Source organism: Podarcis melisellensis (assembly GCF_964234715.1).
Source record: "Podarcis melisellensis genome assembly, chromosome: 7".
Classification (NCBI taxonomy): domain Eukaryota; kingdom Metazoa; phylum Chordata; class Lepidosauria; order Squamata; family Lacertidae; genus Podarcis; species Podarcis melisellensis.
The window spans coordinates 15671059-15692459 of record NC_138539.1 but is presented as its reverse complement, the minus strand read 5'-3'; the positions used below and the strand labels follow the sequence as shown (position 1 = coordinate 15692459).

General features: G+C 44.5%; 1 protein-coding gene and 1 long non-coding RNA gene across 2 annotated transcripts in view; one reads left to right on the top strand and one right to left on the bottom strand.

Moving 5' to 3' along the window:
• LOC309374270 overlaps nucleotides 1–21401 on the top strand; it is a 251011-nt gene that overhangs the window by 160 nt on the left and 229450 nt on the right. The gene's annotated exons all lie outside the window — the stretch shown is intronic.
• ENPP2 (ectonucleotide pyrophosphatase/phosphodiesterase 2) overlaps nucleotides 1–21401 on the bottom strand; it is a 72281-nt gene that overhangs the window by 11108 nt on the left and 39772 nt on the right. The window contains exons 13-22 of the mRNA XM_081919095.1: nucleotides 19679–19787; nucleotides 18121–18246; nucleotides 16149–16180; nucleotides 10195–10322; nucleotides 8773–8860; nucleotides 7841–7928; nucleotides 6739–6911; nucleotides 4982–5030; nucleotides 4101–4240; nucleotides 1554–1689 (exon numbers count right to left, since the gene is read on the bottom strand). Of these exons, the coding sequence (XP_081775221.1) occupies nucleotides 1554–1689; nucleotides 4101–4240; nucleotides 4982–5030; nucleotides 6739–6911; nucleotides 7841–7928; nucleotides 8773–8860; nucleotides 10195–10322; nucleotides 16149–16180; nucleotides 18121–18246; nucleotides 19679–19787 (1069 nt within the window). The remainder of the gene's footprint in view (nucleotides 1–1553; nucleotides 1690–4100; nucleotides 4241–4981; nucleotides 5031–6738; nucleotides 6912–7840; nucleotides 7929–8772; nucleotides 8861–10194; nucleotides 10323–16148; nucleotides 16181–18120; nucleotides 18247–19678; nucleotides 19788–21401) is intronic.

Below are 21401 nucleotides of genomic sequence, written 5' to 3'. Positions count from 1 at the left end.
GCAACGGGAGTTCACCCCATCGTGGGGATTCGAACCGCCGACCTTCTGATCAGCAAGTCCTAGGCTCTGTGGTTTAAGCCACAGCGCCACCCGCGTCCCTTGTTTGCCATAGTACAAGAGAGATTAAAATAGACACCTAAATAGTTGGGGGGTTAATCCTTTGCCCCCATCACAGATCCAGTTAGAAACCCCCTCTTTCCCCCCAATACATTAGCTCCTTTTGGTCCCCAGTGTAGGAACTGCAAGATCAGCAAAAGTGTGTATGTACCCAATACAACCAGCATAGTATCTTAAAATTTCTGGGGGAAGGGATCCTAAGGACTTATCTTTCCACCTTCTACCTGTGCAAAGCAATTTTTTGAATAAAATGTGGGGTAGACCCTAATAAGCAAAGGATTTTAGGTATATGAAAAACAGACCACAAAATTTGTGATATTATCATGCAAAAATGACAAAGATTTAGTTGGGGGGGATTTAATTCACTGTGCAATTAACATGATAATTGCATGATGATAATAATGATGATGGGGGACGTGGGTGGCGCTGTGGGTAAAACCTCAGTGCCTAGGGCTTGCCGATCGCATGGTTGGCGGTTTGAATCCCCGCGGCGGGGTGAGCTCCCGTCTTTCGGTCCCAGCTCCTGCCCACCTAGCAGTTCAAAAGCACCCCTAAGTGCAAGTAAATAAATAGGTACCACTTTCTAGTGGGAAGATAAACGGCGTTTCCATGTGCTGTGCTGGTGCTGGCTCGCCAGAGCAGCTTCGTCACGCTGGCCACGTGACCCGGAAGTGTCTCTGGACAGCGCTGGCCCCCAGCCTCTTAAGTGAGATGGGCGCACAACCCTAGAGTCGGACACGACTGGCCCGTATGGGCAGGGGTACCTTTACCTTTTACCTAATAATGATGATGATAATGATGATGATGATAAGTACCCCGCCCATCTGACTGGGTTGCCCTGATGCCATGGACCCTCTGGGCGCGTTTTTCTGGGTTCTGGTTTTTCTGCTGCTGCATGAAATCTGCACCTCCCTATTTCTTCCTTTCTGCAGCATGTACCTGGGTCTGACTGCAGAATAGATTTTTGCACACCACCAGCAAAACAATAGTATAATATCGAAATAATACTGTATCCCTAAAGGGACAGTGCTAAATATACCTTGGTACCAAGGCACAGAAGACCGAGAGGTAATATAAAATAAATCAGATTTACTTTTGGTAAATCAACATCATCTCAAGTTAGTGTTAGAGGATGCAGGGTTTCACAGAACTCTGCATTGGGAAGAGCATGTGTGTGCTCAGCATTGCCTGAGATCACTTGGGAGGATATTAAACTGAAAGAGACCTGCTGCTGCTGCTCAAGCTTATGAAGCAGCTTGCCTCTTCAGCTGTGGGAACCGCAGCAACCAAAAGCAGCGAGTTCTCTCCCATATGCCTTTGCTTCCCCTTGTTTGGAGCCCTGCTCAGGTTCCATCACCACCATTCGGACTGGCACAGATGGCCAGCGAGCATCAGAATCTGTAGCCGCCATGCCCTATATCCAAATTTAAACTTACGGGGAGGGAAAAGGAATCCGTAAGACATTTGTCTGTCGACTCTGTAGGCCGTGCAGCTCTGACTATTGCTTGGAGAGATGCGCAGGTCAGGCCTCACACAGTTGGCCAGCTGCTCTGTGGCTCCAGGCACCTCTGCCTGCATTGAAAGAAGGAGGAGGAGGAGGAGGAGGAGGAGGAGGAGGAGGAGAAATACTCCTGTTTATTTCATTTTCTTACATGCTGCTTAATATTCAGAATTTCTCAGCAGGAAAATATGGAGCTTCTGGATCCCCTAGCAGGTACTCTTCCTTTTTAAAAAAATATACTTTTTATTGAGTTTTCCATATTTCATTTCATTTTCATTACACAAATCCATAACTTAAAAATATTGCTCAAATCGAGCATCAACCTCCTTCCCCTCCCTCCTTCTGACTTCCACATATCTTTAACAAATTCATTGCATTTCTATAAACACTTCTTTGCCTTATATCTACTTTTAACATTCACCCTCTTATATGTAAATCAACTCCTTATTTTCACATCACGAAACATTTCAAGTCAAACCTACAAACGTTTTCAAGTCAAGTAGGTTTCAAGTCAAACCTACAAAATGTTTACAATTTTCTTTCAAATAAAATATAAATTTGCTCCAGTCCTTTTGAAACAGTTCGTCGCGCCGATTCCGGATCTTCCCCATCAGCTTTGCCAACTCCACGTATTCAACCATCTTTAACTGCCAATCTTCCAAGGGAGGGAGTTCCTTCTAATGCCTACTCTTCCATTGTTGTTCAGAAAAAGACCGACCCAAGTGCACCACTTCTTAAAAGAGCCTATCCTCCTGCATGTTTCGTACTTAGATATGCAATGCAAACCCAATCCCCACCTCGCACCCTGGAGTGCAGGAGGAGAGTTCTGTTGGATTAGACTGAAAACCCAGAATCCTGTTACCCACAACTTTATTCATTTATCAGATCCCTATACTGCTCTTCATCAAAGGATCACAGGGCAGTTTACAATGTTAAAATGAAGGGGGGGAGTAACATAGCAACAAACAAAAACGATACCCCACCCCAAATACACACAGAGAGAGAGAGTTTGGCCATAGATTCTTTAATTAGCCAAAGGACTGGGAGAAGAGGAATGTTTTCGCTTGGAGCCTAAAGGTATGCAATGAAGGTGCCCCATGAGCCTCTCTAGGGAGAGCATTCTCCAAACAGGAAGCCACTGCAGAAAAGGCCTATTCTTGTGTTGCCACCCTCTGGACTTCTCATGGAAGAGGCACATGGAGAAGGGCCTCAGAGGATGATTGCAGGGCCCATGTGTTGGTTCATAAGGGGAGAGGCAGTTGCTAGCTAAATGCTTCCAAGAAGGGAAAACCCTTTCAGTTGCATTCTGCTTACAAGATGGAGGGTAGCCTTTGGGGGAAGGGGGCCATAGCTTAGTGGCAGAGCATCTTCTTTGCATGGAGAAGGTCCCAGGTTCAATCCCCGGGATCTCCCAGGTAAGGCTGGCAAAGACTCCCTGCCTGAAACCCTGGGGAGCCTCTGCCAATCAGTGCGGACAATACCGAGCCAGCTATGCCAATGGTCTGGCTCAGTAAATGGGATCCTCCTTCTAGTGATCAGGGCACACGTGATGGGCTGTTCCTGTGTTTTGGACCCGAGTAGGCATCCTAACCCCTTCATGGATCACTGCCTTGTTGTGGCTAAGGGGCTTGAATAACTCAAAGAAGCTCTGAGCTATGCCATGCAGGGTTACCCAAGACTGACAGGTCGTAGACGAGAGTTTAGACTAAATGTGATCCACCTGGAGAACCACTTTGCCAAGAAAACTCCATGGACATAAAAAAGGAGAAGCTTTGAGAAGAAAGTGAGAGTTTCCAAGGCATGCTCTAGTTCATGGGTTCACGGAGAGTCGAACACAACTAAGACGACTAAACAACAAAAGGCATCCTAAAAAAAACCCTCAAGGTGGAAATATGCCCTTTGCATGGCACTGTGTCCTTAAAAAGCTCCCTCCCTATTACTCCTTGCTTCTGTCCTCCCTTCCTCCCTTCTCCTTTTCTCTGTGAAAATGTGGACTAAAGGCTACTCAGGCCAGAGGACGACCTTCACAGTTCTGCCTACACAGATGGTGCTGTACAAATCAATCGTGCCAAATAATCTCTCTCAGTGCAAAACATGCCTTCATTATTTGCTCATTTGTAATGTTCGCCTTTAGGACTTTGGCAATGGCACAAAGGTCCACAATTCAAATGTAATACTGTATGGAAGAAAAATATATTCTCCTGCTGCATGCAGGTCCATTAGTATTCAAAGGGCTGTCTTACTATGGGAAAACCACTTAAACATGGGCTGGATCTTGACACATCAAAGAAGTGTTTCAGTTTAAAGTGTTGTAATTTTAAACAGGGAAAACAGGTAGAGAAAAACAGGACTCCACACCACAGTGTGTGGCACAGTGTTATATCGTGTATATGACATGCATAAATTGTTTTTTCTTTACCAATCCAGCCGAGTCCATGATGTGTCTGATAGGATGCATTAAGAGATTCAGGAAAACAGTCACCTGCTTTGAAATAGTGTAGGACGTCCAGAGAGGCATCAGGAATGTTTCGCTGTAGCCACTTTCAAAGTCGTGGTGGTGCAAAATGCTGTATTTTGTACGGTAAAGAACAGCTGGGCGACCGTAGAGGAGGTGCTTGTTATCTGCAACATACAGAAGATTGTGCTTGGGACCCACACAATACAACACATACATTTTATAAATGTATAAAAGCCACTTTGCAAAGAAATATAAAGGTAAAGGTACCCCTGCCCGTATGGGCCAGTCGTGTCCGACTCTAGGGTTGCGTGCTCATCTCGCTCTAGAGGCCGGGAGCCGACGCGTTCCGAGGACACTACCGGGTCACGTGGCCAGCGTGACAAAGCTGCAGCTGGCGAGCCAGCACCAGCGCAGCACATGGAAACGCTGTTTACCTTCCCACTATAAAGCGGTACCTATTTATCTACTTGCATTTAAGAGTGCTTTCAAACTGCTAAGTGGGCAGGAGCTGGGACCGAACGACGGGAGCTCACCCCGCCGTGGGGATTCGAACCGCCAACCATATGATCGGCAAGTCCTAGGCACTGAGGGTTTACCCACAGTGCCACCCACATCCCTATAAAATTAAACTCCTCCAAACCACAATAATCAGGCACAGCTATGATCTCTGCCACCATAGCACCACAGCCACGGCAGCTATTAAATGTGGCAGAAGAGAAGGGACCAGAAAGATAGCAAGGGATTTGGGTAAGGGGTACATATGCTCTCTAAACAACTTCTAGCAAAATTTGCCTGGTTAGAAACGTACAAGATGCTGGCTGGTTTATTATCATGTTAAACTGGCAGTAAGCTAAGCATGAGAAATAAAATGGTTCATTTTACGGAGTTGGCCCCCGTGTCCTCACCTTCCGTTCCTTTGACATAAAGACGCCGATTGAGTTCGTCCAACTTATTCTATTAAAAAAAGAGAAAGCACACAGAGAGAGCACATAGGAGATTGGCAGCTGAACTAAAAGATCGGCAGCTGGACTAAGAGAACATTCTCTTATTCCCATTCTCAATATTTACATTGCAAAGCAAGACTAGTCCTGTCAGAAGGGCTCTGGGTAAGATTTCCTAATTTGTAAGGACACGTCTCTGCTATACCCCTTTGCCAGCAACTACTGACAAGAAAGAATTTGCTAAAGTTCTGCATGCATGCCAAATCAAAAGGGGTTATAAAAAATCCGCTCAGTTCTTTGTCTAAGGTCTTCTCTTGATGAGTGTCTGAACAGTCCTCTCCTTGGTAGGATGCCCAGGCCAATCCATGCAGCTAAACTGAGAAGACTGATCTTATGGGTTGGATGGATTTGTGCAAGGTTCAAGCTGCAGTCAAGTCAACTGCTTTGCCCTGCAGTCCTCCTTATAGCAGGACACGGGCATGAACCTTTCATTAGGCAAGACTCCAGGCCCCATCTCTCCAGGAATCTGCATGCCACATCATCTTAGCATTTGAAAACTGGCTCCCTTTGCAGCAAAAAACATACAAAGGCTTGGATTTTTAAAAACCAAAGGGTTACCAACCTTTGGGGGCTTACTGTGACATTTGGATTTTTCAGCACCAGCTGCTTTTGTGACTACTCTCCCCATCCCCTTGATCGCCTCCCTTGCTCCCACCGAAACAAAAACACACACACAGGTAACACTTTCCCAATGAACTTGGGTGAAAGTCAGATCCAGTAGAATTAACCTGATCATTGAAAGGCACATAGAGCTGAAACAGGATAGCGGGACAGAGAATCACTCTTCCATCTACCTCCTTCAGCTCCATGTATTATTTAAGGGAGAAAAACTGAAAAAAAACTCAGTGAGGTTCCCGGGGAAGGGGTACAGCTTGGAGGTTTCTTGGGTTCCAGGGTGCTACTGGACCCAGCAAGATCAACCTCAGCCAGCGCCCATCTCCTTACAACCAGTCTAGGGAGTGGAACTTGCTCTCTGCCTCCTACTCATCATCATGAGACTCTGTCCCATGAGACTAGGGCCCTTCAGGATTTAACTTCCTTCCGTCGGGCCTGTAAGACAGAGCTATTCCGCCTGACCTTTAATTTGAATTCAGCCTGGTCTTTTATCTCCCTTCTCTTCTCTTCCCTCTCCCTCCCCTTTTATGAAGATCACCCACTCTGAAACCCCACAGCTAATTCTCCCCTGGCCTCCTCACTGGCCCAAGTAGGACTAATTCAGCCAGCTAGCCCTGGGGATTATCTAATAGAATTTTGAATTTTATTGTTATTCATGTTTTTATACTGTATTTTATGCTGCTTTTATAATTAAGTGTTTTAAAGTGTTTTAAATTTGTTGTTAGCCTCCCTGAGCCCGGTTTTTTAAGCAGGAAGGGCGGGGTATAAATAAATTGTTGTTGTTGTTGTTGTTGTTGTTGTTGTTGTTGTTGTTGTTGTTATCAGCAGTGGCAGGGAGGAGACCAGTTCAGAGTATTACTCATTGCAAGGGGGAAAATCAGCCTACTACAAGCAGCCTGAGACACATTCAATGGCGGTCCAGGAGAGAATGATTCGTATCACTTGTCAGGTCACGTTACACACTGGTCACCCTGAAGCATTTCAGACATTGCAGAGGCGATTGCCTGGTGGACCTTCCCAGTAGCCAGAGCTTCCCACGGCCTTACCTTGTCCTCACAGGTGCATCCCAGGTCATAGTCAGACGAAGGTGTTGTAGCCACAGGATAGAGCGGCCGAGTAACTTCTTCTGGCATGACTGGCTTATACGTGTTGCTCCGCAGGAGGTGATTTAAGCTTCCGTGGGTCCCGTTGTTAGGAGCAGGCTTTAATCCAAGGAGATCTGGAAGGTGCATAGAATGAAACTAAGTTCCGCATGGCAGCTCGCTGTGGCACTTTCAAGACTGCAAACTGAATGGCCCCTTGTCTCCCGAGGCAGGAACTTAAGGTGTGGCGCCAGGAAATTGTTCTTTAGGAGAGCTTTCTGCCATGGGTGTTACTTCGCATTGTTTTTAAATTCATCTGGTGTTATTGCTTGTGCAGTTTTTAACTGTTTTTATTACATGTCACACAATGCCTCAAGGCATGTGTGGAAAGGGATAGATTATGGAGAGATGGGCAGAGAGACAGAAACCGTCTTCCCAGCATCAGGTGAACATCTTTTCAATCTCTGCTTAAGCCAATTCCACCTGGCCACCATGTTTTACTCCTGGCCGTTGTGATATTATCTGAATTTTAATTATTAGTCAGCCACACAGAAAACACTTTTGCTGAAGGGCAGGTTAAGGTTAAGATTAAGATTAAGGTAAAGGTAAAGGACCCCTGGACAGTTACATCCAGTCAAAGGCGACTAAGGGGTTACGGCGCTCATCTCACTTTCTGTCCGAGGGAGCTGGTGTTTGTCCACAGACAGCTTTCCAGGTCATGTGGCCAGCAGGACTAAACCGCTTCTGGCGCAACGGGACACCGTGACGGAAACCAGAGTGCACGCAAACGCCATTTACTTTCCTGCCGCAGCAGTACCCATTTATCTACTTGCACTGGTGTGCTTTCGAACTGCTAGGTTGGCAGGAGCTGGGGCAGAGCAACAGGAGTTAAGGAAGCATGGCAGATCGCCCTGCGAGAGGCAATAATATAGGATTCTGCTCTTCAGCCTGGAACAGAACTGCTCAAAAGAAAAATGTGGTCCTAGAGCAGAAGAAAAAAAGAAAGAAAGAAAGAAAGAAAGAAAGAAAGAAAGAAAGAAAGAAAGAAAGAAGTGTTTCCACTTACCACACATCACATTGTAAAGTTCTATATTCTCAAAAGGAGGCACTTTTGCCCTGAATTTAAACGAAGGTCCATAGCCTACAAAGACCGTCTGAGAGACAAAGACAGAAAAGAAGAAACAGTAGCGTCATTGTGGCCAAATGCAATTTGTAATCTGGGAGCGGCTGTCTAGAGGGCCACACTGATGTTCAACCCAGTCTTCCGAGGGCCACGTGCCAGCTGCTTGTGGCCCGTGTCTGCGTGTAAACACACAATGTCCACACACGCTCTCCATAGAATCATAGAATCATAGAGTTGGAAGAGACCACAAGGGCCATCGAGTCCAACCCCCTGCCAAGCAGGAAACACCATCAGAGCACTCCTGACATATGGTTGTCAAGCCTCTGCTTAAAGACCTCCAAAGAAGGAGACTCCACCACACTCCTTGGCAGCAAATTCCACAGTCGAACAGCTCTTACTGTCAGGAAGTTCTTCCTAATGTTTAGGTGGAATCTTCTTTCTTGTAGTTTGGATCCAGACCTGTAGTCTCCCCTCTGTCACAAACACAAGCAGCAAGATGCTCCTACACACAAACACCCCCCATAACCAGCCTTGTCCACTCCAGTGCTTGAGTGAAACGTCTGGAAATGCTGCCTTCTACTTTGAGACTTCCCACCTACTTCCACTCCTGTGCTGGAATAGGCATTAGGAAGGTAATGTCGGCTTCTCATCTCAAACAGTAGCCAGAGGCTTCATTTCCAATCTCAGCTCTGTGCTGCTTAGCACCAAGAGCGGAACTACACAACCCCTCTGAACCTCTAATGAGCAGAGAGAGCAATATTACTATCCGGCTGGGAGACAAAGCATTCTGCCTACCCTTTAAGCTAATTCAGGAACGTTACTTTTGTGCTAACAACACCTGCCACGCCACCTCCAAGTATTCTGCTACCGCTTACCTGCATGCTATTGATCTTGTTATCGTAGCCGTGGTCTCCATGGAAATAGCATTTTCCTGATATTTTCTTAAACACATCTCCAGGTCTCCTAGAGGTTTTAAGAATATGTTGTTGTTCTTTTACTGCCACAAAGGAGTTCAAATGCAGCTTAAGGTTCAGTTCCCCACGGAGGGCACCTTTATAGACTGCCACTTTTTTTACCGGTGGGATTCAATCACAGCAAATTCAGGTTGCAGGACCGAAGCGGATTTGGCCTGGCTGTGCAGCAAGCCTGCTCCCCAACCCCACCAAAACCCCCCACAAACCTAACTTTTAGCAGCAAGGGGAACGATGCAACAATGCACTAAAATGTGGGATAACAAAGGCTTGATGCAAGGTTGTGGAACCATTGGATAAACTTTGTGCAAATAAATCAGGTTGAATGTTCAATTAGCAGTTCGTCTGGAAATAACCCGATTGCAGAAAGACAAACTATTTACGCAAAGGTAGAGATAAAAGGATCTGTTAATTTTGACTCTCTCTCTGTTTCTCATTTTCAATTCAAATTCAGTTCTTCACATTTCTGCAGCAATTTGCAATTTTTAAAAAAACCCAAAACTCATGAAAATTCTTCAACATCTTTGTGCGAATTTAAACCCAACCCACACGCTTTTGTATGGAGTTTTGACATGTGTATATATGCAAGCAATTTATCCTAATACCACACGTTTTTGCATGTTATTTTCACCAATATATTTGCTTTCATTTGCTAATATATGCATTTCTGTAAAAATTCTTTTGATTGGGCAGCTAAAAATTCAGATAAGTGTGAATTTCAAAGGACAGCTGCATTTCTGTTTCCATATTGTTCCGGGAACTGCAGATTTGAAAGATTCAACTTTAATTGTGAACTGAATCAACCTGCCCCCAGACAGACAGATAGACACCCTAGTTAAATGTTAATGGAAATCTAACACACCATTAGAATTTTTTTTAGCGAGAAACCTCTTCTCAACTCTTGAAAAACTAAGGCTGCAATCCTTGCAACAGCTACTCACAAGTAAACCACAAATAAGCAAGGCTAGGATTGCAACCTTGGTCTAAGCAATATTATTTTATAATTCTGAGGATCATTCATACTGTTATAGTTGTGCCGCTAAAGAAATCAAAGAAAAATTATAGGAAACTCTTCAACATTATCGAGTCCAGCTTGCAAGATGTACGCTTTTATAATTCTCTATAGGACTCTCTTTTTGAGACTAATGAGTAACCATGCAGCAATTCTGTATGTCAACAGCTACTGATACAGACATGGCTGGTTTCTTTAGCTATGGATAAGAAACCAAGCTCAATTCACTGCTTTTTTTTTTACAGGCGTTAGATCTAGTTCATTGGAAATCTCGAAAGGCAAAAAGTCGTAAGCGGAGGAAGACATCTGCTTACTTGGCCACATGCCATCTTCTTTCCACCAGCAAATGAATATCCTCAATCCTTCGGTTATTGGCGTAATGCAAACGCTTAGGGAGCTGGTGCTTCAAATATGGCTTGAAGTGCTGGTCAGGCTTCCTGCACTGAAACACAGAATTACAGAGTTGGAGAAGGGACAACGAGGGTCATCAAGCTCAACCCGCTGCAGTGCAGGAACCTTTTTGCCCAGCCCAGGGCTCAAACTCACGACCCTGATATTAAGAGTCTCATGCTCTGCCAACTGAGCCAGGGAGTTTATAACAGGGAATGGCAGATCATTGTCCAAGTCCTCTGCTGCCAGAAGCAGGAACCCTTTCTAAACCTACCCTTACTTAATAGCAGTGCACCCTCTATCTCTTATAAAGCTTATATCAAGTCAGATCATTTGCCCACTTATACTAGTATTGTCGGGACACAGGTGGCACTGTGGGTTAAACCACAGAGCCTAGGGTTCGAATCCCCGCGACAGGGTGAGCTCCCGTTGCTCGGTCCCTGCTCCTGCCAACCTAGCAGTTCGAAAGCACATCAAAGTGCAAGTAGATAAATAGGTACCACTCCAGCGGAAAGGTAAAGGGTGTTTCTGTTATTCTAAAGCACCAAGGCTGCAGCAAGCAAAGGCAGCACCGTCTGCTGCTTGTGGCTGGAAAGCCAAACAGGATGTTTGTGACTGTTGCCATGGGAACAAAGGGGCAGTCCATTCTGTACTGAGCACCGGATGTTAGCTCAGTGGGTTTGTCATATGACCTGTACAGGATGTACATGGGTTGAGTTTTCTCTCTGTATGTTGAAGAGAGCAGACATGTTTTACTGGATGACTGCTAAAAGACACAAATAAAAGGACATGTAGATACGTTACTGTCTGTGTCTGATTCCCCTCCCTGGGGATATGCAGGGAGGAGGAGAGAAGGAGAAGCAGTTGGTGTGTTTTCCTCACAGCCTGAGGAAAATCGCCGGAACGGACCTCGTGTTGTTTATCCTGCCGGGAGTCGCCGGAGGGAGGTCTAAGGAATTCAGCCGGTGCCTGATCAAATAGGCACATACCGATGACCGGGTAGCAGAATTCCAACATTGGTAGCAGAGGATGGTTACGATCCATCGACCTCTGCATCAAGAAGTGGCTTCCATGGATGCCTGACCTGAGGTGAGAAGGCTGATTCTCTGCAGCCAGAAGCTGACCAGAGCAAGCTGAAGCAAAAGCCACGGAGCCCAGGTATGTGATTTTCGGGCTTAGAAGAGTGAAAGCAAATTGAGTTATTTCTCTGCTTCGAGGGAGCAGCGTATGGGAAACGGCTCCGGTTAAAAGTGAAACCGCATACCAAACATTCCTGTGGTTTCTTCTCCAAGGGATTGGAATGTACTGTTGCTAAGCGACGCCTTTCAGTGAAGGCTAATCCTCAGAGAGGAGAAGTGAAAGCAACAATAGAATGTTTTCACTACAAAGGCTGAGGAGCTCCTGGAAATTTCCAACGCAGCCAGCGTTGAGAGCTGCCAGGTGCACAGAGTGTAAACAAGCCAGCTATTGGATTTTAGAGGCTTGTGTTTTAAAGAGTCAATGCAAGGACTCACAATGGATGCCAAGAAGGGGGGAGCTTTGCCTTCTCCGCCCCTTTTGACCAGTGACAATTATGCATCTTGGTCTATTAAGATGAAGGCCCTGCTGCAGAATCAGAGACTGTTTGGGGTGATTGAAAATCCCATTCCAGCAGCACCAACGCGTGCTTGGGAGTCACAGGATGTGAAGGCCAGAACTGCTATAATTCTGTGCGTGTCAGATTCGCAGTTGATACACATTCAAGGCTTAGAGCACGCGAGAGATGTTTGGAACACGCTGAGAAGGACACATCAGAGAGATGCAGGTTCTTCAGCGTTGCTGTATTTTGAGAAGCTGACCAACCTGAGGCTTGCGCCTGATGGAGATGTTCAAGCGCACCTGACGGAAATGAAATTTCTGCGTCAACAGATGGTCGAACGCAATTTCCGTCTGCAGGAGGAAGTGTTTTGCTTCATGGTAATCAACAGCCTGAATCGGACTTACAAAACGGTTGCCAGTCAGCTGGGGTCCCTCCCAGCAGCTGATCTCACGTCGGAGAGGGTCTTTGCCGTGGTTCTTTGTGAACATGACAGACTTGCCGCCCTGGACGTGAAGGACAGAGGGAGGGAAGAACGGAGTTCTAACACCCCCACTGCTCAAGCTACTGGAGGAGATGCTGTAGCTATGAACGTTGTCCGATGTTACAATTGTGACCAGACTGGGCATCTACAACGGTACTGTACGAAGCCACGTCGGAAGAAAGGAGCTAAGGCGAGCTCCACAAAGTCTGAGGCGTCTGACAAAGGTCACACCAAGCCAAAGGCAAAGACTGCAAAGGCTTTGATGTCGCTAAAAGCCACACCAGAGGTGGGAAACTTCTTTGTTCTAGACACTGGAGCCACAGTTCACATGACAGGACACAGAGGTCTATTTTCTACGTTTAAGAAGCAAAGCTTCACTGTACAACAAGCCAACGGTCAAGAGCTGGAAGCGACCGGAATTGGGACTGTGTATCTTAAAAGTCTGAACTTGACTATAAGCAATGTTTATTTGGTTCCAGAATTGAAGTTTAATCTGCTCAGCGTTTCGCAGATTGCCAAGAAGGGACTGAAACTGTCCTATGATGATGAGAACTGCGAGATCTACAAAGATGGAGAGTTGTATCTTTCTGCCAAAGAGAAAGATGGACTGTATTTGTTGACTTTTGATCAAAGTGATTACATGAAATGTAATTCTTGTGATTCTAACATGATCTCTTTTGCAGGTGTAGCTGAGAAAGACGTCAAGCAGGTCACCTCAAGGGGCAAAAGAGCATTTCAGCGGGTGTATGCTGATGTGATTGGTCCTTTAGAACCATCTAGAGGCAATGCAAAGTATTACCTAATATGTGTTGATTCTTTTACAGGTTTTGTCTGGATTTATCTTTTGGAGAGACCGAAAGAAGCCTTAGAAAGGTTTAAAGAGTTTTGTGACAAGGTTAAAAATATGCATGATGCTGACATAGATTGTCTTTGCACAGATGAGAAGCCAATTTTTCTTTTACAGGAGTTCCAGAGGTTCCTGAAGAAGAAAGGGATAAGACACAAACTTGCAGCTTCCGAAGAAGCTTGGAATAGATGTGTTTGTGTTAGGGTGAACAAAGAATTGCAAAAGGGAATGCATGCGCAATTGCTTAGTTCACATCTGCCACATGAGTACTGGGCTGAATCGCTAATGTCATTTTGTTACACCTGGTTGAGAAAGTTTTCAAAAGAGTTGGGATGTTCTCCTTTTGAGAAACTGTTCCACAGAAAACCTTCTGTTGCCCATTTCAAGGTTTTTGGGTCTCATGTGAGAACAGAAACCCCAGGTGGAGTAAAGAATGCCAGAGGCATTTTTGTGGGTTATGAAAAGGGTCTCTACAGAGTAATTTTGTCTGAATCTGGAAAGGTGATTCTCACAAAATTTCTAGAGAGTGCTCCTGAACAGGAGAGAGTGATTGTTCACACATTTCCCACAGGTGAAGATGATTCTGATGATGATGATGATGTTGATTTTATTGAGTTCAGTAGTACTGATGATGACAGCGATAGCTCAGACAGCTCAGTTGTCACAGTCATTGAGAGGAAGTCTCACACAATGACTAGACCCTCAGAAGAGGAGGACGAACCACTGATTAAGCTTAGTACTGGTTCTCCAGAGAGTTCAGAGGCTGAACCAGAAAGCAATGAAGAGCAACACCTCTTACGTAGGTCTGAGAGAGCAACGAAGGGTGTACCACCCAAGAGGTATTCACAAGAGTTTGCTTACTTAGCTGTTGCTGTTGTAAATGACCAAGGTCAGATTGAAGCTGTGTCTGAGTCAGAGACAAAGGCACAACAGAGAGCTGTTAACCAAGGTAATGAAGAAGCACTCATTCCTTGGAAGTCACACAACCAGAGAGGTACATTGGTAAAACCAGTGGCGGGTAGTTCCAAGGGTGGAACTGAAACAACAGGGGAATGTTATAAATATAACAACTGTTTGTTTTCTTCTCTGGATGACGCTTTGCTCGCAGCACGCATTGATACTTTAGGGGGAGGATGTTATTCTAAAGCACCAAGGCTGCAGCAAGCAAAGGCAGCACCGTCTGCTGCTTGTGGCTGGAAAGCCAAACAGGATGTTTGTGACTGTTGCCATGGGAACAAAGGGGCAGTCCATTCTGTACTGAGCACCGGATGTTAGCTCAGTGGGTTTGTCATATGACCTGTACAGGATGTACATGGGTTGAGTTTTCTCTCTGTATGTTGAAGAGAGCAGACATGTTTTACTGGATGACTGCTAAAAGACACAAATAAAAGGACATGTAGATACGTTACTGTCTGTGTCTGATTCCCCTCCCTGGGGATATGCAGGGAGGAGGAGAGAAGGAGAAGCAGTTGGTGTGTTTTCCTCACAGCCTGAGGAAAATCGCCGGAACGGACCTCGTGTTGTTTATCCTGCCGGGAGTCGCCGGAGGGAGGTCTAAGGAATTCAGCCGGTGCCTGATCAAATAGGCACATACCGATGACCGGGTAGCAGAATTCCAACAGTTTCTGTGTGCTGCTCTGAAGCAGCTTAGTCATGCTGGCCACATGATCCGGAAGCTGTACGCCAGCTCCCTCGGCTAATAAAGCGAGATGAGCGCCGCAACCCCAGAGTCGTCCACGACTGGGCCTAATGGTCAGGGGTCCCTTTACCTTTACTAGTACTGTCTACTCTGATTGGCAGCAGCTCCACAGGGTTTCAGGCAGCAGGCTTGCCAAACACCCATGGTCAGGTGAGAACTTAACTTGAGGCTACAGGCACATAAGCAGCGAGCTGAGACTTCATGACCCAAACACCTACAGTAACATCTAATGTAGGGATGCCAGAGAATTCCAGTAGGAAACAGAAGCACAAATTGACCATCCCAGGTCTAGAAAGGAAATTAATCCAGTGAATATGATCGGTATCAATCCAGCTAATACAATTTGTATTTGTTGAAAACCATGGTTTTTTTAAAGCCCGCGGACGATACACAATGAATGACTTTTTTCTACTTTGTTTTGATGCTTCCTTCACATTGAAATGAACAGTGTGCAAATAATTACAGAACTGATTATGCTAAATTTGTAAGTTGCAAAAGTGACACTAAACAGCAGGCAGCAACGTGAAAAGAAACGTGTTGGGTGGAAACCGAACTTTGGCAAAACAGAAACAGCACCAGTTGTGATGAAGAAAGAGCAGGAGGGAAATGGCAGCCTTCTTACAACCCAAATCCAATGTTAGAGTCATTGAAAATAGTGGGCATACCTACTTTAGATCCATTAATTTAAATGGGTCTCCTACGAGTATAACTTGGTTGGATACAACCACCACAGTTTGGGCTCTGAGAGTTTGTCATCTGCAATTGACTGCAGTGAATTGTAGACTGTTTGCTTAATTTCTTCCACCAGAATCTTTAAGATTGGGGAGCTGAGGGTGGAAAGAAATTGTGTTAACACAATGCTGAGATGACTTCCATTTCCCAAAGATCCAAATTCCAAGTTGAAACTCTTTTTTCTTCTTCACTTTTTAAAAACAGAGATGTCAATTCTTTCAATGGAGTACTAGCAAAATATTTACTTGGAAAAGAGGTTTTTTTTTCCCATTCCCAAAGGGATGGGATAAAGGGACTGTGTTCAGAGAATTAAGGCATTAAGTTGGTGCATGTTATCCAGAAAAGTTATAAAAATCTGTTAGCAGCAACAAAACAGTGGAAATCATGATGAGCTTTCTTCCACACCCATGAACGGTCCTATTTAGGAGGCTTTATGATGATCTGATCAGCATCCTCTTGACCAAGTTCCATGTTAGTAGCATTGTAAATGCTCAGCCCATAATTAGAAGCCACAAGAGTGTGTGCTTAGCAAATACTTACTGTGAGATTAGCAACGATGGCTTTTGGATCATCTGTTGGAGAAAGGGGGGGGGAGAGAGAAATCAACTGAACCTTGAGCTAGAGAAAAAGTTTTCAGAACAAAAATTAGCTTTCATATTAAAAATGCTTTTATTTTGCATTCTGGCATGGATCCAAACCATGCATTTAGATGTGTGGAAGGGGTCTCCTGCTTGTGGAAGAAACATTGATGCTTTGTGCTAGAGCACTGCGCAAGAATAGTGAAACAAAGAAGGCAGGATGATGTTCTACTTGTGTAAGGATAACTACCGTATTTTTCGCTCTATAAGACGCACCAGACCACAAGACGCACCTAGTTTTTGGAGGAGGAAAACAAGAAAAAAAATATCCTGAATCTCAGAAGCCAAAAATGCAAGAGGGATCACTGCGCAGTGAAAGCAGCAATCCCTCTTGCTGTTCTGGCTTCTGGGATAGCTGCGCAGCCTGCATTCGCTCCATAAGATGCACACACATTTCCCCTTACTTTTTAGGAGGGGAAAAGTGAGTCTTATAGAGCAAAAAATATGGTACTCTAAAACTTACTGGTTTATAGTGTTGTGGGGACTATTGCCTATTTGCAGAATAATGCCAGCTGCTCCCGACACTTCTACTCTCAGCTCCATAGATCCAACCCACTGGATGAAATATTATAATGACCTGTTAGGACAGGTATAGAGAGCCTGTGACTCTCCAAATGTTGCTCAACTACAACAACCAATGACTGATGTAGAGCATGAGGATCTCGATATCAGGGCCGTAGGTTCGAGCCCCACATTGGACAAAGGATTCCTGCACTGCAGGGGGTTGGGTGACATGAACCTTGTGGTCCTTTCCAACTCTGATTCTATCAGCTCTGACCAGCACAGCTACCATTGTTCAGCCCAGACACTGAGGTCCAGCGCCGACGGCCTTCTGGCGGTTCCCTCCCTGCAAGAAGTGAGGTTGCAGGGAACCAGGCAGAGGGCCTTCTTGGTAGTGGCACCTGCCCTGTAGAACACCCTCAAGGAAATAAACAACTACCTGACGTTTAGAAGACATCTGAAGGCAGCCCTGTTTAGGGAAGTTTTTAATGTTTGTTTAATGTCTTTAATATTCTATTAAGAACCTCCCAGAGTGGCTGGGGAAACCCAGTCAGAAGGGCGGGGTATAAATAATAAATTATATTATATTATATATGAAAGTTGTAGCTCAGCAGCACCTGTTAGACTATAGGTTCCCCATTCCTTGTCAAACAACAGACAGCAGGTTATGATCTGAAGGCACTCAAGGCTTGCTACAACTAAGCAAGTCTGGTTCTGGTCAGTACTGGGATTGGCAATCATCCGAGAAATAAATGTGTGCCCCCTTGTGTTCCATGGAGAAAGTAAAGTGGAAGATAAATGCAAGAAAATAAATAGGGAATTTGTCATTCCTAAACATCACCGGTAGGACACAGGAGGCGCTGTGGGTTGAACCACAGAGTCTAGGACTTGCCAATCAGAAGGTCAGCGGTTCAAATCCCTGCGACGGGGTGAGCTCCCGTTGCTCGGTCCCTGCTCCTGCCAACCTAGCAGTTCGAAAGCACGCCAAAGTGCAAGTAGATAAATAGGTACCACTCTGGCAGGAAGGTAAATGGCATTTCTGTGCACTGCTCTGGTTCGCCAGAAGCGGCTTAGTCATGCTGGCCACATGACCCGGAAGCTGTACACTGGCTCCCTCAGCCAATAAAGTGAGATGAGTGCCGCAACCCCAGAGTCGGTCACGACTGAACCTAATGGTCAGGGGTCACTTTACCTTTACCTTTAAACATCACCGGTATCTCAAAATCCCTGAGTTAGGAAGTGTCTCTTAAAACAAGATCGCTCTCAGCAAGAGTGTTACCTTCATACTAACATCATTTCTGGCAGCAGGAAAAGTATATATATATCGGGACACATGCAAAGGTGCAAGGTGAACACTGCTAAGATCAACTTACATCTGACGTTGCTGTTAGCTTTGGCACGAATGCGCCCCAGTGTTCCTGGTATCAGAATTATGTCATCCACATTAGACAGGTAGTTGTTTAAATATTCAGTTCTTTCACAAGCGGCATCCTCCATCCCTGTACCAAGAAACATGATTTAGAAGGGGGTAGGGAGACTCCAGCATCAATATTTGTTACCTGAGAGCAAACTGATGGAGAGGTTAAGACTCTGGGAGCCCTTAACAGTTTACTTCTTTAACTTCACAGCATGTGCCCCCCGTCCAATGGCAACCTCCCTGAGAACACCCCTAGTCATAAATAAGACCACTGAGAAGTGTCTAAGATTTTGCCAAGACGGTGATGGCAGTGAAGATAAAGGCATAAAATTGGGCTTAGAAATAAACCGCAGTTAGAATATCAAAGAACTATGACAAGCACAGTAAACCTCTGCTAAGGAATTCAAGCAAATTTAAGAACAGAGACTTGCAGCCTAATCTTCAGCATGTTTACTCAGAACTTAGGTTCCACTGACTTGCATGATTCTTCTCTCTAGAACGTATACTTAAGGCTGCAACCTGAACAATGAAAATACTAATGCATTGGCTTTTAAAAGTAAAATGGCCCTACAAAACACCTGTTAGCGATAAGAGGTGGCTTAATACACCTGAGGTTCATGACTAAATTATCAACCTTGTCAAGGTTACTGTAGTTACAGTTGTAGCTTCTTGGTGTTATTCTTGTCTGTCTTTATACTTGTCATACTCTTTCTTAGAAATGATTGATTGCACATTACCCTGGCCAGACTTCAGTAAAAAGAATTCACAAACACACACACACACACACACCAAAACTTAAAGAATCAAAAAGTTGTATGAGGTCATCCTATCTGCCTAGAATAAGTTCAAACAGGTTTTGACATTCACTTCTGGGGGCTGCAGCCCTGACCCATCAACAACCTATGCTCAAATAAGGAATTAGATAGCCATCATCTCTGTCCTAGACTGAACTCGTATTGTGTGGGCTTGTTTCAAAAGTTGTTCCAGCAGCACAAGGAGAATCTCAGTTCTTATGACTAAATTAATAGGTTTGCGAGACAAGCAGTGAACACTTCAGGCGGGTGACATCTGAACTATCCTTCTTCGGTCGGATTGTTTTGTTGTTGCTTTTAACCTTTCAGTAGTTCATCTCTCAGCAAACTGTTTAACACATTAGTGATAAATGTAATAAAGTCAAATGCAAATCTCCAAATGAGACTAGACTTCAGAAGGCCTGAAGTGGGAACAAACCACTGCAAGACAACACCTCATCCTCTTCCTTCCTTTAGATATTTGTGTTTGCACTCATTTCACATGTTTCTCCCTATTCTCCACTGAAGACATGACAATATGTGTATGTCTTAAAAACATGAGGACACACGCTGGAATTCGAATGACTCCTGAAGAAGCAGCTCTCTCATTTACCAACACTCCCTCGACATCTTTTGCTAACTGGATACCTTTAGATATTCAGGAAAAAAAATAGCTGAGACTTTTGCATAAAGTTTGAAAAATAAAATAAAATAAATAATTACCATGATCACCAACGAAGATAATGTTGACACATCGGTGCAGGTTCAACTGCTTCAGCCCATCCATTAGTTGTCCCAGGATCTTGTCAATCTCTCTTAGCGGATGCAACATCTAAATATGCATATATTTACACAAAGGGTGAAAATCAGCTCTTTCCCACCCAACTCTCACACTTTGGTTCATTTTCCAGCTCAATTTTACACAGCCAAACCCCCAGCTTTAGACTTGGGGCATTATCACCATACCTTCAAATGTATAGTGACAGTAAAATAAAGTCCAGAAAGATAAAGAACATAGTCTAATCTGGTGTTGCAGCAGACCAATGGACTAGCAAGCCCAACATCCCATTTTCCATATGTTTAGTAGTCACTGATAAGGCTTATGGTGCAATCCTACACATATCTACTAAAAAGTAAGCCCCATTGAGTTCAATGGGACTTACTTCCAGATAAGTGTGTATAGGACTATAAACTTTATCTCCACTAATTTGCACTCTCCATGATGTTATCCTTCCATGTTTTCCACATGAGCGTTATCATATTTGACATTCAAAGTGATAGTAAGATTTTCTGCGAAATCCCTCAATCGGTGGTGAAGGTTGAGCCCCTGTATGGAAATGACTGATCTAAGAAACTGAGATGATCATATGGAAATACCAACCAGCTTGCGAAGTATGCTAGAACGCAGGTCTTTTGTAGACTCGTATTCTTAAGTAACATAACAGAAGACTTCAAATTTTAAGTGATCCCCTAGTCCACTTGCTTAAACTGTTTAAAAAGGCCTTGGCTAAAGATATTAAAGATGCCTGAAATCCATACTTTTAAACAATAGACATATACAATCAAAATATTCAAGCACCACACAATGCACTACCAAGACCTAGCATGGAGGTTTTTTGCCAATACCTACCTTTCTCTAAACAAATACAATGCCTGTATTTAATAACATATACTTCCCTCAGATTCCTCGTGGGACAATGCAATCAGAGGACTGCATAGCCTTCATGTTTGACCATCTAACAAATCACTGTATTTTTCGCTCTATAAGACGCACCTTTTCCCTCCTAAAAAGTAAGGGAAAATGTGTGTGCGTCTTATGCAGGATGTGCAGCTATCCCAGAAGCCAGAACAGCAAGAGGGATTGTTGCTTTCACTGCGCAGCGATCCCTCTTGCTGTTCTGGCTTCTGGGATTCAGAATATTTTTTTTCTTGTTTTCCTCCTCCAAAAACTAGGTGCGTCTTGTGGTCTGGTGCATCTTATAGAGTGAAAAATACGGTAGTTTTAGAGCAAAGTTGAGCGGCTGTCTGTTTAAGAATGAAAGCTACTGGGCAAATGCTTCTTTTCCTACACAACACTGCATTTTGCCTATTTATTAGTGAACCACAGAAACAGCCCCCCCTTTCTAATGCACAAGTCTTAAACGTGGGAGTTCGGACTTGAAGGAACTCATGAATTTCAAATAAGTGGCTTGGGGTGGGTTTTGCTTGTTTGCTTTTGCCGGAATATTTGCCTCTGAGGAAACCTGAAGCAGTGGCATTGGCAAGATGAAAAAGACAACCAGTCACATACATTTACGTCCTACGTCCAGATTGACCGAAATAATCCAAAGCTAGGCATTTTTAATATTGTAAAATAAAGCACACACAAACATCAACTTCAGTCTACTTCTGCAGGTTCAAAAGTTAGGGAACCTTCGGCAAGCCTCCACAATGTCAAACCAAGCCA